At 34.6% G+C, this 18,258-nt stretch overlaps 1 protein-coding gene across 2 annotated transcripts in view; it reads right to left on the bottom strand.

The window, feature by feature from the left end:
* PKN2 (protein kinase N2) overlaps positions 1-18,258 on the bottom strand; it is a 194,808-nt gene that overhangs the window by 114,041 nt on the left and 62,509 nt on the right. For both annotated transcript variants that reach the window (XM_049879693.1, XM_049879694.1), the window contains one exon: positions 17,948-18,248. In XM_049879693.1, coding sequence (XP_049735650.1) covers positions 17,948-18,248 — 301 coding nt within the window. The remainder of the gene's footprint in view (positions 1-17,947; positions 18,249-18,258) is intronic.

The following is an 18,258-nucleotide window of genomic DNA, read 5'->3' as shown; positions in this document are numbered from 1 at the left end:
TAAGAAAGTAGACTAGTTATTACCCAAGTTTAGGGTGGGTGGCTGGGTCAGGGGCCAGGTTAGGGAGATGACCACTAAACATACAGGATTTCTTCATGGGGTGATGAAAACATCCTAAAATTGTGCTGACGGTTGCACATATCTGTGAACATACTAGAAACACTGAATTGTACACTCTGAGTGAATTGTATGGTACATGAACTGTATTTCAATAACGCTATTGAAAAATAATTTTAAAAACTGTTAAAAATTTGAAAAAACATAGCACAAAATAAAATATTAAATATAAACCCAAATATATCTGTAATTACTTAAATACAATGACTGAATGATTCCAGTAAAAGACAAAGACAATAAAACTGGGTAAAAATAAATAAAATAAAACCCAAATATATGCTAAACTGAGAAGCCCTGGTGGCGCAGTGGTGAAGTGCTCAGCTGTTAACCAAAAGGTTTAATGGTTGGAACCCACCAGCTGCTCCATGGGAGAAGGATGTAGCAATCTGCTTCTGTAAATATTTACTACCTTGGAAGCCCTATGGGGCAGTTCTATTCTGTTGTATTGGGTTGCTATGAGTCAGCATTGACTCGACAGCCGTGGGTTTGGCTTTTTGGTTATATGCTAATTACAACAGACATATCTAAAACATAAGGATATAGACAAGTTGAATATAAAAGGATGGAAAAAAGATATTCCATGCAATCACTATATCCCACCCTACAAAATGTATTAATAACAGACAAAAGTATTTTGAGGCCAAAAGATTATCAGAGTCATTTCATAATGATAAAAAGTTTAGTTCTACAGAAAGACGTATCATTTTAAATTTGTAGCTGCCCAATAACATTGCCGCAAAATACATAAAACAAAAATTGACAGACTTAAAAGGAAAATAGCAAATCCACGTTTCACTAAATTTTAACACAATGGTCTCAGTAATTAATAGAATAAGCAGACAAAAAACCAGTAAGGATATTTAAGCTTTTAACAATACAATTAAACACTTCATCTATAAATATACAAAGAATATGACAGCCAACAACTGAAGAATATGCATTCTTTTTAAGCTCAGAGTATTTTTAAAAAGTTGATAAAATATTTGACTACGAAGTTTCAGCAGATTTCAAAGAACCACAGTGTAATTAATTATGCTTGAAATCAGTAAATAATAGCTAGAAAATCCTTGCAGTGTTAATAATTAAGAAAGAAATGTTTAAATAACTCATGGATTATTAGAAATTATAAAATACTGTGAACTGAATACCTAAAATATTATATACCAAGACTTGTGCGATACAGCTAAAGAAATATTTAAGGAATGTTCATAAACCTTGAATGTGTATATTAGAAAACAGAATAATTTAAAGCACTAAACATCGGTCTCAGAAAAAGAACAAAATAAATCCAGAGAGAATGGGAGGAAGAAAATAACAAAAATAAGGGCAGGTATTAGTAAAACAGAAACAAACACATAAAAGAAAGAATCGGTAAAAACAATCTTTTTGGGGAGGGGACAAACCCTGGAAAAACGTTCAAGGAAAAAAAGTGAGGAATATACCAATATCAGGAATGAAAGAGGAAACACTACTGCAGATATCTGCTGACTTTAAATGAATAATATACAGGTATTCTAAACTATGTCAATAAATTTGAAAATTACACAAAATGGAGAATATCTCAAGAAACTACAACTCCCCAAAAATAACTCAAGAAAAGATAACGATCACCTATAAAATTTAAAGTCATACAAAAAACCATAAACAAATTACAGAGGTAGAAGATACACGTAATCCATAAGTACCTGATACTATAATCTGACTAACTTCTAACACTCAACCTTCTTTTCTCTTGCATAAAATAAAGGAGAAGTTAAAGAAAAAATAAAAAACCTGCAATTGGGCACAAGGGAGAGGGCAGTGCTGTGAGTATAATCCAATTCCAAGCTTTCTTGTCATGTGACTGTATCTGCAGATGCTTTATGGGGGGAAGAGAGGACCCTATCTTAATGTGGCCGCTAGAACTCAAACACCTAGATTAGCAAAACCAATAATCTACATGCTCCCACATCCCAGCCAGGTATTTGTAACCCCAGTATTTCATTTCCTTTATCATGGGCTAAACTATACATTTAAAAGAAATGTTAATTATAGTCTATCTAGAGTTTCTAGGATTGTTTTAATGGGAACATTTTCAAATGATATAATCTACCATATTAACAGAACCAGAAGCCTCAGCCATTTCTTTTAGGCCAAGGTGGTAGTGGTAGATTTTTATTGGTTTCTAGGAAATTAACACAAAGCCAGATTTTAATATTACCAAAGACATGTGAATAAAAACATCGACTTGAGACAGCCTCTAGCTGCACAAATACAACCAAGTCTGCTCTTCTAGACTAAAAAAAAAAAACAAAACGCTAGTGATCTACTTTATATTCCAAACCCTGTCCAGAGTTTTTAGATGTGGTGTTGGCTCTAAAAATGAATAACTCCATTCTGGGACAAATCTACTACTTATAAAACCTAAAATCTAACTAACTTTGGTTTGGCATATTCAGTTAACACATTCTAACAGCAGCAGCAAAATAGATGTAATTATGTCTTACTTTCAGGTTTGTAGGAATGAGAGGAACTTCTATAACTTAAATGCATCTTATTTACCCATTAATTTACTTGTCTGATAAATATTGCTTCCCATGTTTGACGACAGTGATAGAAAGCTCACTAAATATTTACTAAATTCATTCACTAAATATTTGTTGATTTCTAATTGCATGTCAGAGAATGTACTAGGCATTAAACAGTGATGAAAATAAGCCTGCAATCTCTGCCCTCATGAAGTATACAACCAAGCAGAGAAGATAAACAGTATTTTTTTAAATAATTATAAATTAAACAGTCATAAGATTGAGTGTTTCTATCTTCGTGTGTACAAACAACAAATAATTACAGAACTGTATGGTAAATAAAATAACAGGTTATTTTATAATCTGTTTTATCTGGGGTCAGAAAATATTATTTTTAATTGAGGTGCTAACATTTGGAATGGTTCTTGATGAATAAGTACTTCCAGTTCTAGTCATGACAGAGTGGCTATGATCATAATGACTCTCATCACTAATAACTACAAAACTAGACAAAATATATGAAACAACTGTTTTCAGAAATTAGACAATGGATAACACAGCACCGAGAGCCTTTGTGGAAAATAAGTACCGGGGACAGCTCCCCCTGCTTTCTGTGTGGCATAATTTTACAAACCATAACACAGGAAAAGACAGTACAAGCAGGGAACGAAAGTCTTGGTGAGTACTTCAAATACAGACTGAATTTAAAGCTGGAATTTGAGAAACAGAGGGAAAAAATTATTAACAGATAATTTTCAATTTTTTCTTTAAAAACTTACGACTAGAGCAAAAATAACAAAAATGTTTGGAAAAGTCTAAAATGTATAACAAAGTAGAATGTTATAGCACAGAAGGTGGGACCAGGAGTAAACGGAATTACTCTCTTATAAGATTTTTACATTGTATTGTACGTGATAAAAAAAAAAAAAATTATTTAAAGCTAGACTATAAGAAGTAAGGAGCCCTGGTGGTGAAGTGGTTAAGAACTATGGCTCCCAACCAAAAGGATGGCAGTTCAAATCCACCAGCTGCTCCTTGGAAACCCTATGAAGCAGTTCTACTTTGTACTATACCGTCATTATAGGGTTGGTACGAGTCAGAATTGACTCAACGGCAATGGGTATAAGAAGTAAAAGATACAGATTGTAATCACAGCTCAAATATTAAAATACTGACATAAAAAAACTGACATAAAAAGGTATAGTTAAAAAGGCAATGAAGGAGAAGGGACACTAAAAAAATTCTCAAATAATCCAAGAAAAGAAAGGAATGGAACAAAAAAGGAAAAAACGCAAGATGGTAGACTTAAACCCAACCTATCAGTAACTTAATTATAATAAATAGAATAAACATTCCAAATAAAAACAACGGATTAAAAACACCAAACTATATGCTGCTTATAGAAAAACACGTTTTAAATATAAAGACACGTATACCTTAAAAGAATTGAAAAATAAATACTTTGAAAATACTAATTAAAAGTAAGTTGGTATCACTGTATTATTACCAAAGATGCTATGATATGAAAAATGACTAAGCATAAGACACAGGAGTATTTCATAATGAAAAAAGAATTTATCCAACAGCAGACATAAAAATACTACTTACATACACACCTAATATAGCTTCTAAATATATAACGAAAAAATGGTCAGAAATAAAAGGAAAGATGGACAAATCCAGTCACGATACCTCTCAGTAACTGAGAGAACAAGTAGGCCAAAAAATAAAAAAAAGGCAAACAAACCTATTAATCAACTTGATCTAATAGATACCCGTAACAACTGCAAAATAACATCCTTAAAGCGCACACAGAATAGTCACCAAAATAATATGTTAGATCATAAAACAAGTCTTCACACATTTCAAAGGATGGAAATCATATAGGCTATGTTCTCTGACCACAGTAGAATTAAACCAGAAACAAAAATAAAAAGATAACTTAAAAAACCCTTCAATATTAAATAATACATTCTTAAAAAACCCACTGAACAAAAATGAAATCAGAAAACATTCTGAAATCAATTATAACGAAAACACAATGTATCTAAAAGTACGAGGTACAGCCAAATCAGTGATGAGACAGAAATTTGTAACTCTTAACGTTAACACAGGGGGTGCGATGGGCTTTAAGAGTAAAATCAATGATCTAAGAATCTTCTTCAAAAAGCTGGAAAAAGAAACCAAAAAAGGAGAAGAAACTTGAAAACTGTTATTTAACTAGAAAACAGACAATAGAAACAAAGTCAGGAAGTCAAAAATCAGTCTTTTGAAAAGATTAAGAAAATTGATAAAGCCATAGCAAGACCGATCAGAGAGAGAAAAGACGCAAATTACCAGTATCAGGAATGAAAAAAAGGACATCACTTCAGATCCTACAGACATTAAAGAATAAAACAGCATATTATGTATTTTATGTAAGTAAACTTGACAACGGAAAAAGTGGAAAAGATCCTGAAAATTACAATACTGACAGAAAGGGAAGTAAAAATCTTAATAGTCTCAAGTGTAGATTAGCCTACAAATGCCATTGATTCCTATCTACCAATATTAGGGACAATATAAGCATGTCTGCTTTTATTATTATTACCTCTGCTATTCAACACTGTGCTCAAAGTTCTATCAAGTACAGTAAGGTTGCAAAAAATAAGCAAAGGCTGAATGGATGAAGCCCAACTGTCTTTATTTGCATATAATATGACTGTGTATGTAGAAAAATCCAAAGGCATCTACAAACTAACAGACCCAGTAAGTTCTATACAAGAATTGAGCAAGGTCACAGAAAATAGAGAATATACAAAAATAAATTATATTGTCATATACAAACAACTGGAAAATAAAAATTTAGAATGTCATTTATAACAGCATTTAAAAAACCCAGTACTTTGGAGCAAACTTAAGAAAAGATATAAAAGATCTCTTTATGCTAAATTATAAAACACCGCTGACAGGATTGAAAAAAAAGCAAAACAAACAAAAAACCCTAAATAAATGGAAAGCTATACCATGCTTAAGGACTGAAAGTCTCAATACTGCCATAATTTCAAATCTTGCTAAACTGATGAACTGATACATAGATTCAACACAATCCAAATCAAAATACCAATAGGTTTCTGATTTGTGTGTGCGTCTGAGTTTGGTAAAAATGAACAAGCTGAATCTAAAACTTACAAGAAATACAAAGGAGCTAACATTGCAAAGACAATCTTCAAGAAAGTTGACGAATTTACACTACTAGATATCAAGACTTACTATTAAATGTGGTACTGGTCAGAGAACAAGTTGATCAACAGAAAAGAATATATAATCATATATAATCCAGAAACAGATCCATCCACACATGCAAGGTCAATTAATTTTGACAGAGGTACCAAATGGCTAAAGGAAAACATTTTCAAAATGGTGCTAAACTAACTGGATATGGAATAAAAATAAACTTAAGACTTCTGTTTCACATCATGCTAACAAATGTGAGCTATACCACAGACTAAAATATAAAAATTAAAACTACAGTTTCTGTAAGGAAATATAGATTAATACATTCATAACCATAAGGTAAGCAAATATTTCCTAAATGTGAAATAATGGCACTATGCATAAAATTTTTTTTTAAAAAACAGATATACTGGACTTTGTCAAACTTTGGCCTTCAAAAGACATCATTAAGAAAGTGACAAGGCAAGCCAAAGACGAGGAGAAAATATTCAAACTGTGTCTGAGAAAGGGTTTGTACTAAGAAGTTAAGAAGTTCTACAAATCAATAAGGGCAAACAACCCAGTAAGAAAATGTGCCGAAAACAGGAACAGACACTTCCAAAAGGAAGGTATACAAATGACCAATAAGCGTATCAAAGTGTCTAACTTCATCAGTCATGTAGTTGTTGTGTGCCATTGAGTTGATTGCGACTCACTGTGACCCTATATGACAGAGCTGAATGGCCCCATAAGGTTTCTTAGACAGTAATTTTTACAGGAGCAGACAGCCAGGTCTTTTCTCCTGTGGAGCGGTCGGTGGATTCAAACCACCGACCTTTCGGTTAACAGCTGGATGTTTAACCTTCATGCCACCAGGGCTCCTTTCATTAGTCACAGGAAGACACCAAATTAAAACCACAATATCATTCTATCAGTCATGTAGCTAAAATTAAAAAAAAAAAAAAAGGTCAAAAAGAGTGAACACCCCCCTCCCCCCCAACGTTGGCAAGGATGTGGAGCAATTGCAAATCTCATACATTGCTGGCTGGTAGGGGTGTAAAATGGCAAAACCAACTCTGGGAGTTGGATTGGCAATTCTAATAAAGTTAGAAACATCTTTCCCCTGACTCAGAAATTCCAGTCCTAGATCTATAGCCAAAAGTAATGAACGTCTATGTCCATGAAAAAGATTTTTACAAGAATGTTCACAGCTACATTATTTATAACACCCCAAAACTGGAAATAACTCAAATGTGTTTTAACAGCAGAATGGATGAACTGTGGCATACTCAAACAATGGAATGCACTATTGATACCCACATGGATCAACCTTAAAACATTAGTTGAGTTAAAGTCAGATGCAAGAGAGTACATACTGCTTTTTTCCATTTGTATGACTTAACACTGGTCAAACTAATCTATGGTGACAGAAATCAAATGAGTAGTGATTGTCTGGTGTAGGGGGTTTGTTGACCAGAAAGGAACACATAGCTTTCTTCAGGATTAGAAACAGGTGAGGTTACATGTGTGTGTTTGTCAAAATTCATTTGCGCATTTTACATATATAAGTTTTACCTTAAGAATTACTGATACCATAAAAAATAAGAATAGGAATTTGTAACTAGTTTTTTATGGTAAGGGCTTAGGCAATGCACGCAGAAGAAACAGCGTATGGTATACCATGTTGTTTTTGTTAGGTGCCTTTGAGTCAGTTTCAACTTATCATGACTCTATGCACAACAGAATGAAACACTGCTTGGTCCTAAGCCATCCCCACAATCTTTGCTATGCTTGGGCCCAATGCTGCAGCCACTGTGTCAATCCATTTCACTGAGGGTCTTCCTCTTTTTGCCCATCCTCCACTTTACCAAGTGTGATATCCTTCTCCATGGACTGATTCTTCTCCTGATAATATGTCCAAAGCATGTGCCTCAGTCATCTAATGCTGACATAAAAGAAATAACACAAGTGGATGGTTTTAACCATGAGAATTTATTTTCTCACAGTCTAGTAGGTTACATGTCCAAATTCAGGGTGTCGGCTCCAGGGGAAGGCTTTCTCTCTCTGTCAGCTCTGGAGGAAAGCTTCCCCTGGTCGAGGAGCTTCCCAGGTGCAGGGACCCCGTGCCCAAAGGATGCGCTCTGCTCCTGGCGCTGCTTTCTTGGTGGTATGAAGTCCCCAACTCTCTGCTTGCTTCCCTTTCCTTTAATCTGCCCCAGGGAAACTCCCTTTACCTTGGATCAGGGAGGTGACCTGAGTAAGGGTGGTGTTACAATCCCACTCTAATCCTCTCAACATAAATTACAATTACAAAATGGAAAACAACCACACAATACTGGGAATCATGCCTAACCAAGCTGACATATTTTTTGGGGGACACAATTCAATTCATGACAGCATGTGAGATGCAGTCTCGCCATCCTTGCTTCTAAGGAGCATTCTGGTTTGTACTTCTTCCGAAATAGGTATGTTTGTTCTTTTGGCAGTCCACAGTATATTCAATATTCTTTGCCAACACAATTCAAAGACGTTAATTTTTCTGTCTTCCTTGTTCATTGTCCAGCTTTTGCATGCATATGATGCTACTGAAAATACCATGGCTTGAATCAGGCGCACCTTAGTCCTTAAAGTGACATCTTTGCTTTCTAACACTTAAAAGAGGTCTTTTGCAGCAGATTTGCCCAATGTAATCTGTCATCTGATTTCTTAACTGTTGTTTCCAGGGGGTGCTGATTGTGGATCCAAGTAAAAGGAAATCCTTGACAACTTCAATCTTTTCTCCGTTTATCATGACGTTGCTTACTGGTCTAGTTGTGGGGATTTTTGTATTCTTTATGTTGAGGTGTATACATCTGACGCACTGAACACTAATTACCGAAGACCAGACAAGTTGTGGAACAACGTCAATGACATAATACATGAAGAAAACAAAACCAAAACAAACCATATCCAGGGTCGTCAAGTCGATTCCAACTCATAGCGACCCTATAGGACAGAGTAGAACTGTCCCATAGAGTTTCCAAGGAGCGCCTGGCGGATTCGAACTGCTGACCCTCTGGTTAGCAGCCGTAGCACTTAACCACTACGCCACCAGGGTTCCCATGATGAAAGCAAGGTAATTAAAAAGAAGAGAAAGACCTAAATGGGTGTCAGAAGAGACTCTGAAACTTGCTCTTGAAATGTTGAGTAGCTAAAGCAAAAGGAAAAAATGAAGCAAAAAAACTGAACGGAAGATTTCAAAGGGTTGCTCGAGAAGACAAAGTAAAGTATCATGGTGACATGTACAAAGGCCTGGAGATAGAAAACCAAAAGGGAAGAATACGCTCAGCATTTCTCAAGCTGAAAGAACTCAAGAAAAAATTCAAGCCTTGAGTTACAACAGTGAAGGATTCTACTGGAAAATATTAAACGATGAAGGAAGCATCAAAAGAAGATGGAAGGAATATACAGAGTCACTATACCAAGAAGAATTGGTGGACGTTCAACCATTTCAGGAGGTAACACGTGATCAGGAACTGATGATACTGTAGGAAGAAGTCCAAGCTGAAGTGAAGGCCTTGGCGAAAAACAAGGCTCTGGGGAATTGACTGAATACCATTTGAGATGTTTCAACAATCGGATGCAGCACTGGAAGTACTCACTCCTCTATGCCAAGAAATTTGGAAGAGAGCTACCTGGCCAAACGACTGGAAGAGATCTATATGTATGCCTATTCCCAAGAAAGGTGATTTCACTGAATGCAGAAATTATCGAACAATATTGTTAATATCACATGCGAGTAAAATTCTGCTGAAGATCATTCAAAAGTGGCTGCGGCAGTATATAGACAGGCAACTGCCAGAAATTCAAGCTGGATTTAGAAGACAACATGGAACCAGGGATATCATTCCTGATGTCAGATGGATCCTGGCTGAAAGCAGAGAATACCAGAAAGATATTTACCTGTTTTATTGACTATGCTAAGGCATTTGACTGTGTGGATCATAACAAATCATGGATTACATTGCAGAGACTGGGAAAATTCTGCAACACTTAATTGCGCTCATGAGGAACCTGTACACAGATCAAAAGGCAATCATTCTAACAGAACGAGGGGATACTGCATGGTTTAAAGTCAGGAAAGGTGTGCCTCAGGATTGTATCCTTTCACTGTACCTATTCAACCTGTATGCTGAGCAAATAATCTGAGAAGCCAGCCTATGTGAAGAAGAACAGGGCATCAGGATCAGAGGAAGACTCATTAACAACCTGTGTTATGCAGATGACACAACCTTGCTTGTTGAAAGTGAAGAGGACTTGAAGTACTTACTGATGAAGAACAAAGACCACAGCCTTCAGTATGGATTATACCTGAATATAAAGTAAACAAAAAATCCTCACAACTGGACCAATACGTAACATCATGGTGTACCATAGGTCCTTTAAAAAGCAAAAGGTATTTGGGAAGCTAAGTAATTATATATTAATAGCACATGATGGGCACGGCTAGAAATGGAGGTGTGAGAAGGCGTGAGTTGAAAGTAGCAGCAGAAGCAGCAGCAGCTGCAATATGAAGGACATCTCTACCATTCTACAAATTTGTACTGTATTCTTTAGGGGATGGAGTACCACTGAAAAGTTTTAAGCATGAAAATGCTGAGGTCAAATCCAGATACCAGGAAAAAATACTGGTAGCAATGTTTAGGTTAGATCAGAGAAATACCTGACTTACAGGCTTTGATAATAATGATGGCAGAGAGATACAGATTAGTGATCTCTTTTAGAAGCAGAATCTATAGGGCCTGGTGACCTATAGACTTAACATTGGAGGAGAAAGGTGGTAAAAAGAGAGGGAGGCATCTATAGTAAAAATCAGGTTTTAGATACAGACTACTAGGGCCATGCCATTAACAATATAGACCACACAAGAAAAGATTGAGAGGTACTGTTCCAGGAAGTGAGAGTTCAATTTTAGACATGATGAAAGGGAAAGTCCATAAAACTCCAGGTAAGATCCATAAGGGTGGCTATATATTATTACATGAAGACCAGAAAACACATCTTCACTTTAGATACAGCTTTGGAGTTGCTTGAAAATTCACCACCACCATCGGCTGTCTTTGAATCAACTCTGACTCATGGCAGCCCCATATGGGTGTATCAGAGTAGAACTGTGCTCCATAGGGTTTTAAATGGCTGATTTTGTGGAAGTAGATCACCAGGCCTTTCTTCCAAGGTACCTTTTCTTGGACGCAAACCTCCAACTTTTTGGTTAGCAGCCAAGCAAGTTAGTCATTTGTACCATCTAGGGACTTCCACGGGACAATGGAATGTGTTTAAAACCTCCCTAGGGATAAGATTTCCCTAACAAAAATGAAGAGTAAAAACTAAATGTGTTAGTAGTTTCCTTAAAATATATAGAGCAATAGATGCATTGTTTCCAGTACTTTTAGTATATTCTCTAAAGCCACAACTGAGGAGTTGGCTTACAAAATGAATTAAGATTTCTAGAACAGAGAAGCAATCCGGATCCTCAGAGGGCTCCTGACTACTTAAGGTCCAGCTTTAACCTGGTTCCTTGGTTCTCTTAGGGGTAGGAACGTGGTTGACCTTGAGTATTCCCTTCCCAGCCCCAAGGAGTTTCCTCTTTCTTTACATCCAAACGGGTTTATGTCCAAAACTAATTGAGCTTGGATGTCTTATACTTTACCCTTTCCACAAGGTAGTAAAATACCCTGTTCACAAAACACCCTAGAAAGAGTACATTAAGTCTATCCTCCTTGTTTTAAAAGTTAGAAAAACCAAGTCTAGAGGTTGAGAATCATGCAACTACGTGATAGTCCAGCTGGAATGAGATTCCAGATCATATAACTTTTACCAGGCTGACTCCCTGTGCTCAATATTCAAAATATAGTACTTGTACAGCTAGGATGGCTGCTTATGGAATATGGCTATTTACTGCATTAAAAAACATTAAGAGAAAATATAGTTTAAGTAAACCTAGCCAAATCTAAGTTAATAAAGGTAGCATTATGCAGAAGCACTAGCTTCCATCTAAAGTCTCTTAGTTACCAGTCACTGGTCAAATGCTGGGTTTCACTTGGTACTTACTGATAATTAAAAAAAAAAAAAACAAAAAAACTCCAGAATCTTGCCATGTGATACAGTTATATTAATGTCCATAATTCCTCCAGAGTCTAACTTCCTTGTGTAATAACAGACATGCTCACCTTTTATAGCCATCAGGAATCCGCTCAGGTTTTAATTAATGCTGACTTATTATTAATAGATACTTATTTTGTGTACTCTCTGGATGACCTCTGTCAGATGTCACCAACTGAATTTGTTTATTTTAAAGCTAGTATAACCTCTGATTGAGCTTTCTCGAAATTTTACAAAAACAGGCACAGATAAGATTGTGGTTGTACCATTTTTTTGTTTAAGATGAAACAAATAACCTAGGCATTAAAATTTTCAGAACTGCATGTGTCTGTATATCTTAATATTTATAACTACACATTGCTTCTCCTGATTAAGGAGACTTCTTCATTCTGTATGTAATTTTGTACCCAGGGCATGCGGAGTTCTTTCACAAATTCTAAGATGGAGCTGCTTTTATTTCTTCTTTCTCCCTTCGATTACAGTAATGTATGTCATCAACCATCTGTTAGGCTGGCTAAAAAATATATCGATCATATCAAGTGCTGCAGAGGATATGGAGCAACTGGAACTCTCACACAGTCCTGGTGGGAATGAAAAATGACATAGCCATTCTGGAAAACATTTGTCAGTTTAAGTTAAACATATCCTTACCGTGAGTTAGCAATCCCACTCCTTAGTTTTAACCGAAGGGGACTGAAAACTTATGTTCACACAAAAACTTGTACACGAATGTTTCTAACAGCTTTATTGATACTTAACAAAAAACTGGAAACAACTCTAATGTTCTTGGTTAAGGGGAAAACAAACTGGAACACCTATACAATGGATTATTATTTGTTAACAAAAAGGAACAAACTACTGAAAAATACAACAATTTGGATGAATCTCAAAGGCATTATGCTGAGGGAAAGAAGTCAGTCTCAAACGGTTAGGTATTTTATGATTCCATTTGTAAGACATTCTTCAAAAGACAAAAACTACAGAGAAGGAGAACAGATTATTGGCTGCCAGGGAATATGGAATGGCAGGGTGTGCCTACAAAGGCAAAGCCAAGATTTTGGGGGCAATGAAATTATTCCTTTTCTTGACTGTGGTGCTGGTTAGACAAATCTATACTATGTGTTAAAATTCATGGAGTGGTATACCAAAAATAAGAATTAATTTTACTGTACATTAATTAAAAAAAAAATCATCAAAGAATTAGGATCCATAAATCATTCAATTTCTTTAAGTTTATAGATGCGGAAACTGAGATGTAGTGGTGTTAAAATGACTTGCTAATGATGACACAGCTATTTAATGGCAGTCCTTTCCTTAAAGAGTTCACAACCTAATACAAATCATGTATTCTCACAGTGAGAAATTCTATCAGAAATAAGAAATACACAGAAATTATGTAACAAACTGGGTCACAAATGTCACAGTTATAATTCACCATATACAAAATTCAACTATAATTTCTATGCCCCATTTCAGGTAGACTGAGCAACAATAAAAAAGAAAATCAAATTCTCACCTCACGTTCAAGGAAGGCAGTTTAATTAGTCATTAAGAAAGAAAACCCTCAGTATAGTTACATACCAGAAGTTCAGAAGAATTTAGCAAAGTTTACTTTAAAAACACCAAATGCTCTTAGTTCTATGCTACATCAATATTTCTCTTCTAGAGATACTAAATAAAACGTTCACTAAATCAATAGGCAAAAGCCAATCTGGGTTTAGCGGGGCCTGAGAAAATGAAAATGGGAAGAGGTACAAAAAGGTAAATACAATGAAAACAGAGGGGGTTGCACTGCACAAATTATTAACTATACAGGTAGCCCCTGACTTACAACATACTCAAGTTAGAATGAACTACACTGACAACTGTTTTTTTTTTTTTTTTTTGGTGTATCTTATTGCTAGTAATATGTATTACGTACAATGCTGCAGCATGTAATATGCTGATGTCATTCTCAGATGTTCACTTGCAGATGTTCAAAGATGGGATTTATAAAGACATTGATATAAAAGGGAATAATGGTGATAACTAAAAAGAAAAAAAGAGGTATTCAGCTTACATCAGAACTGACTTACGATGGAACTGTCAGAATGGAACTCCATCGTAAGTTGGGGACTACCTGCACTTAGTAAAATAATGGAAATGTTATTATCCTCTTCTTTATGGATGATGCACTTAAAAGGTAAGATTCAAGAAAGTGGTTCTTTTCCAAATATTTCATTTCAGAGTCTCAGGTGCCAACTAAGGCTTAGATACTACTCTATTTTATAGGGATCCAGTAATTTTTTTAATAAGGTGAATTTGGCCTCAGCTAACACGATCTTTATAATTTCCAAGTAGGATTACCATAACACCCATGCAACTATTCTTAAAGTATACAGGAGGTGAACAGGACAGAGTATCGTGGGCATTAACAGAACATAAAAAATTTCATTTTCTACTATTCTTAAGAATAAATTAACACATTTACTTTACACATAATAGTCCTGAATAATCAGACCTTGACATTGTAAACATCTCAGAGAATTTTATAGTTAATAGAAGCGTTAAAGTTCATCTAATAAAATCTTTATTTTACAAATAAGAAACTGAAGATTAATAGAGCTAATAATTGCAGAGGTGAATCAAGAGCAGGTCTCCTAACTACTTATCCAGTAATCATTTACATACTGCGGGCTTAAATCTTGCACCACTTTCCTTTAGTCATTCATTCTGCTCCCAAGACAATGGGAATCAGCTAACACTTACACTATTAATCAACTCAGAGAGAAATGAAGGCAAAGCACTATGTCCTTGAATTTTCTTGCCGGACCTAATCCAAAATAAATTCAATTTGTTTACTTTTAGTGCACAGCATAAAACATCTAAAGATCTAAGGTAAACTAACCTAAAACTAAGGATGAAAGTATCTTCAATTCTCTGTGTTGCTGCTGTTTTGTTAACGTTGTAAAATCAGTAATGAGGGAGAAAAAAAAAAGCCTATCTATTGCCAACTTATGTGAATATGCCATTTGCAAAGAGAACTAATTTTTAAAATAAATTCAAATTTTAATCAATTTGTCAACTTTATTCCAAATGAAGTGAAGTATTAAGAAGTAAAAGGTTATGTCATATATTTATCTGCCAGTTTTCCAGAAGTCAATATTTAAAATGATCCATAAAGAAAGTTTTTGGATTTTCTTATTCTAAAATTTTATTTTAGGCTTTGTTCCCTAAGTTATTCAATGTTTAAAGTGCAACATGATAAATCATGCTTTGGTATTAATTATAAGAATACAAGATTTTGGTTTTTGCTGGGTTTTGAGATTCAATATCCACAACTAAATAAGTAGTAAGCCTTGAAAAATAAATGAAAACATGTCCCCACCTCAAAGAGCAGACAATTTAGTAACTGATATAAACATGTACAGAAATAAATTATAATACAACGTAATATGATAATGAACAAACAAGGTAGCACAGAAAAGATAACTAGAGTCAGGGAAGGATTCACAGTGATATCCAAATTACTTTTGACAAAAGACAGGAATTTGACAATAGAAGTTAAGAGGATATTTCTTTATGTGAATCTGAAGTAACAGAAGATAGTACAGTGGTTCCCCAAGGCCAGGGTTAGTAACTGAGGATTTACAAGGGAACCACTGAAGTGATGAAAATGTTCTAGATCATTTATTACAGTTATAGTTACCCAGGTTCACACATTTCTTAAAACACATCAAATTGTACACTTCAAATATGTGCATTTTATCATATGTAATTTATCCCTCAATAAAGTAAGTTTTAAAAGGGAATATGGGACACCAAATGGGCTATTCTTAGTGTTGCAAAAACCCTTTTACCTTTTGATAATCACGAGGTTGTTACTGATGTTCTATGAGGAGGAAAATATTTTCTCTAAATAAACAGTTAAAAGCTACAGCGCTGTTTCTCATTTTAGGCCACTCAAAAATGTAATGGGCAAAAAACGTAGAACTTGGCAGATTTCCAACAAAACAGACTATTTCTAAGTTTATATTATATTGCCAAAAACAGCATTTTCGTAATATAAATTTCCATTTTTAATGCAATTACTGAATGTGTGGGTAAGAAAATACTAGATGAGGGGTTGAGGAGTTCTTTTTCCTAGCTTTCTGATTCTGAGCAAATTAATTCACATCTCTGGGATTATTTTCAGCTCTAAAAATAATAAGGCCAGTTTCTCTATGGTTTCTTTCATTTTTAATATTCAATTATTCCTACAAGGTTGAAATCAAATGAAACCCCTATGCTAAGTCCCTGATGTTGAAAGTTTTATCAAGTTCACTGACTATCAAAAGTGTTTTCTGTAACTTTTGAGATAGTTGATTTGAGGTTCTTGGTTAAATTTCTGTATTTTAATAAAATCTCTCTTAATATCTATTATTTATTTATTTTTAATTACTTACAGTGGTGTTTCCAAAATTTCTACTGTGCTAAATCTATTTATCTATATATACCACTCTCCTTTGGGTATGAAGAAATTGAGGGTCATTAAATATCTTCTCAAGATATCATCTCTGCAAGGGCAAAACTCTTAGATCAAACAGAATGTCAATTTATAAAACTTTTCATGGTTTTATGAGAAACAGGTAAAAAAGAAACTTAGATGAGTAGACGAGCGATCAAATTACTCAGTGGTGCCCTCAAACTGGGTACAAAAAGCCTTAAACATAGGAATGATCAAGGAGGTGTTGTAGTCTTCAGATCAAGCTAAATATCTACAAGTTTTCCAGGGGCTACAACAATCTATCACAGGCCTGCTATAAGTAATTAAAGCTTTGGAAAAAAAAACTGCTATCTGCAGGCAAATAGCTAATGCTTATAGGAGGCAAGAAAAAATAAAATAGATGTTTTAAGAACAATTAGGAGTGGGCCCACAAATGTAGAAGCTGTTACTAGGAGAAAAATGTGACATAATGTAAGGGAAGCTTCAATGATTAACAGATATAAAGAAGTTAAAGGGTATTAAATATATCAGAATTACTTCTGCAGTTATAAGAGTTATGCTTGATAGATAATTTAAGTGTTTGTCACTTAGACTGCTAAATTAAATATGATTCATGCATATGATAAATTATATGCAGCCATTAAGAATAAGGTACATATGTACTTACATGCTGATATGAAAAGTTTGCCAAGTAAGTGGAGAAAAGTAAGGCAGTGAATAGTATACCTAATATGATTTTTTTTATGCAAAAAGTTTTTGAAAAAATGTATACATGGATGCATGGATACTGATACAAACAATAGTATTTATTTTTTTGGAAGGACATTCAAGAAAAAGTTTGTAATGAGAGAGCCTAGAATTGACAGAAGTAGTTTTTCCATTTTTACTTTCTGCACTACTGAAAATTTCTAGCAATGAGCATTTGTTAATTCTAATGCTTAAAAATTATGCCCTTAAATTCAGATTATGGGTCATTTTTCCCCTTTATATTTTCTATACTTTAAAAAAAAAAAAATGCTTGACTTCTTAAATTTTGTTCCTTTTTTAAAAACCAGTGTTCATGGTAGTTTAGGTGTTAATTCAGTTGCCTAGAGCACCAAAAACAAAAGTCAAGGTTTTGATTAACTACATTTGCAAAGAGTAAAAATATCCATTGCTCACAGAATGCATTTTTAACTTTAAAAAGTCATCTGGCAAACTCGTGCTGCGTGATCACAAGGATGAATCAGGTAAGAGCATGTGGTTGACTCAATACAAAACAATACTGGAAAATAATTCTAAGTAATGTCCTACTGACAAAGGGTAAGAAAGTAGACAGCAGAGCTACTCTAAGAAGGCCGGCAATTTTCATACCCATCAACTCATTGCCCTTCTGAATAGAATATAAACAAGACCTTACCTATAAGAGAAAATTTTATACTTGTAGAAAAGTATTTTTTTATACATGTCACAAAATTTATTATTTTCTAAAATGGTACATTTCTTAACGGAACCGTATAAACATCAAATAAAAGTACTATACCTGTAACATCTTCTGAATCTGATACAACAATATGTGCATTTAATTCCTGCAGCTTGTGATGCAGTTCTTCTAATTTTTTATTGGACTTTTTCAAAATGTTGTCTACATAAGCCAAGCTTTTTTTATCTGTTGTAACTTTCCTCAAATTTTCAGCTCCTTCTTTGATTTTCAGCTCTTTCCTTATTTCTCTCTTGATTCGATCCTTTATATCATCCAATTTCTGTTGCACCATTGTGTCTGAAAAGTCTAATTTTTGAACGGCACTAACATTCTCAGAAAATGGAAGACTTCGGGAATCTCCCTACAGGAAA

This window comes from Elephas maximus, chromosome 3 (genome assembly GCF_024166365.1).
Source record: "Elephas maximus indicus isolate mEleMax1 chromosome 3, mEleMax1 primary haplotype, whole genome shotgun sequence".
In the NCBI taxonomy this organism is placed as follows: domain Eukaryota; kingdom Metazoa; phylum Chordata; class Mammalia; order Proboscidea; family Elephantidae; genus Elephas; species Elephas maximus.
This window is presented reverse-complemented; position numbering and strand designations above follow the sequence as displayed.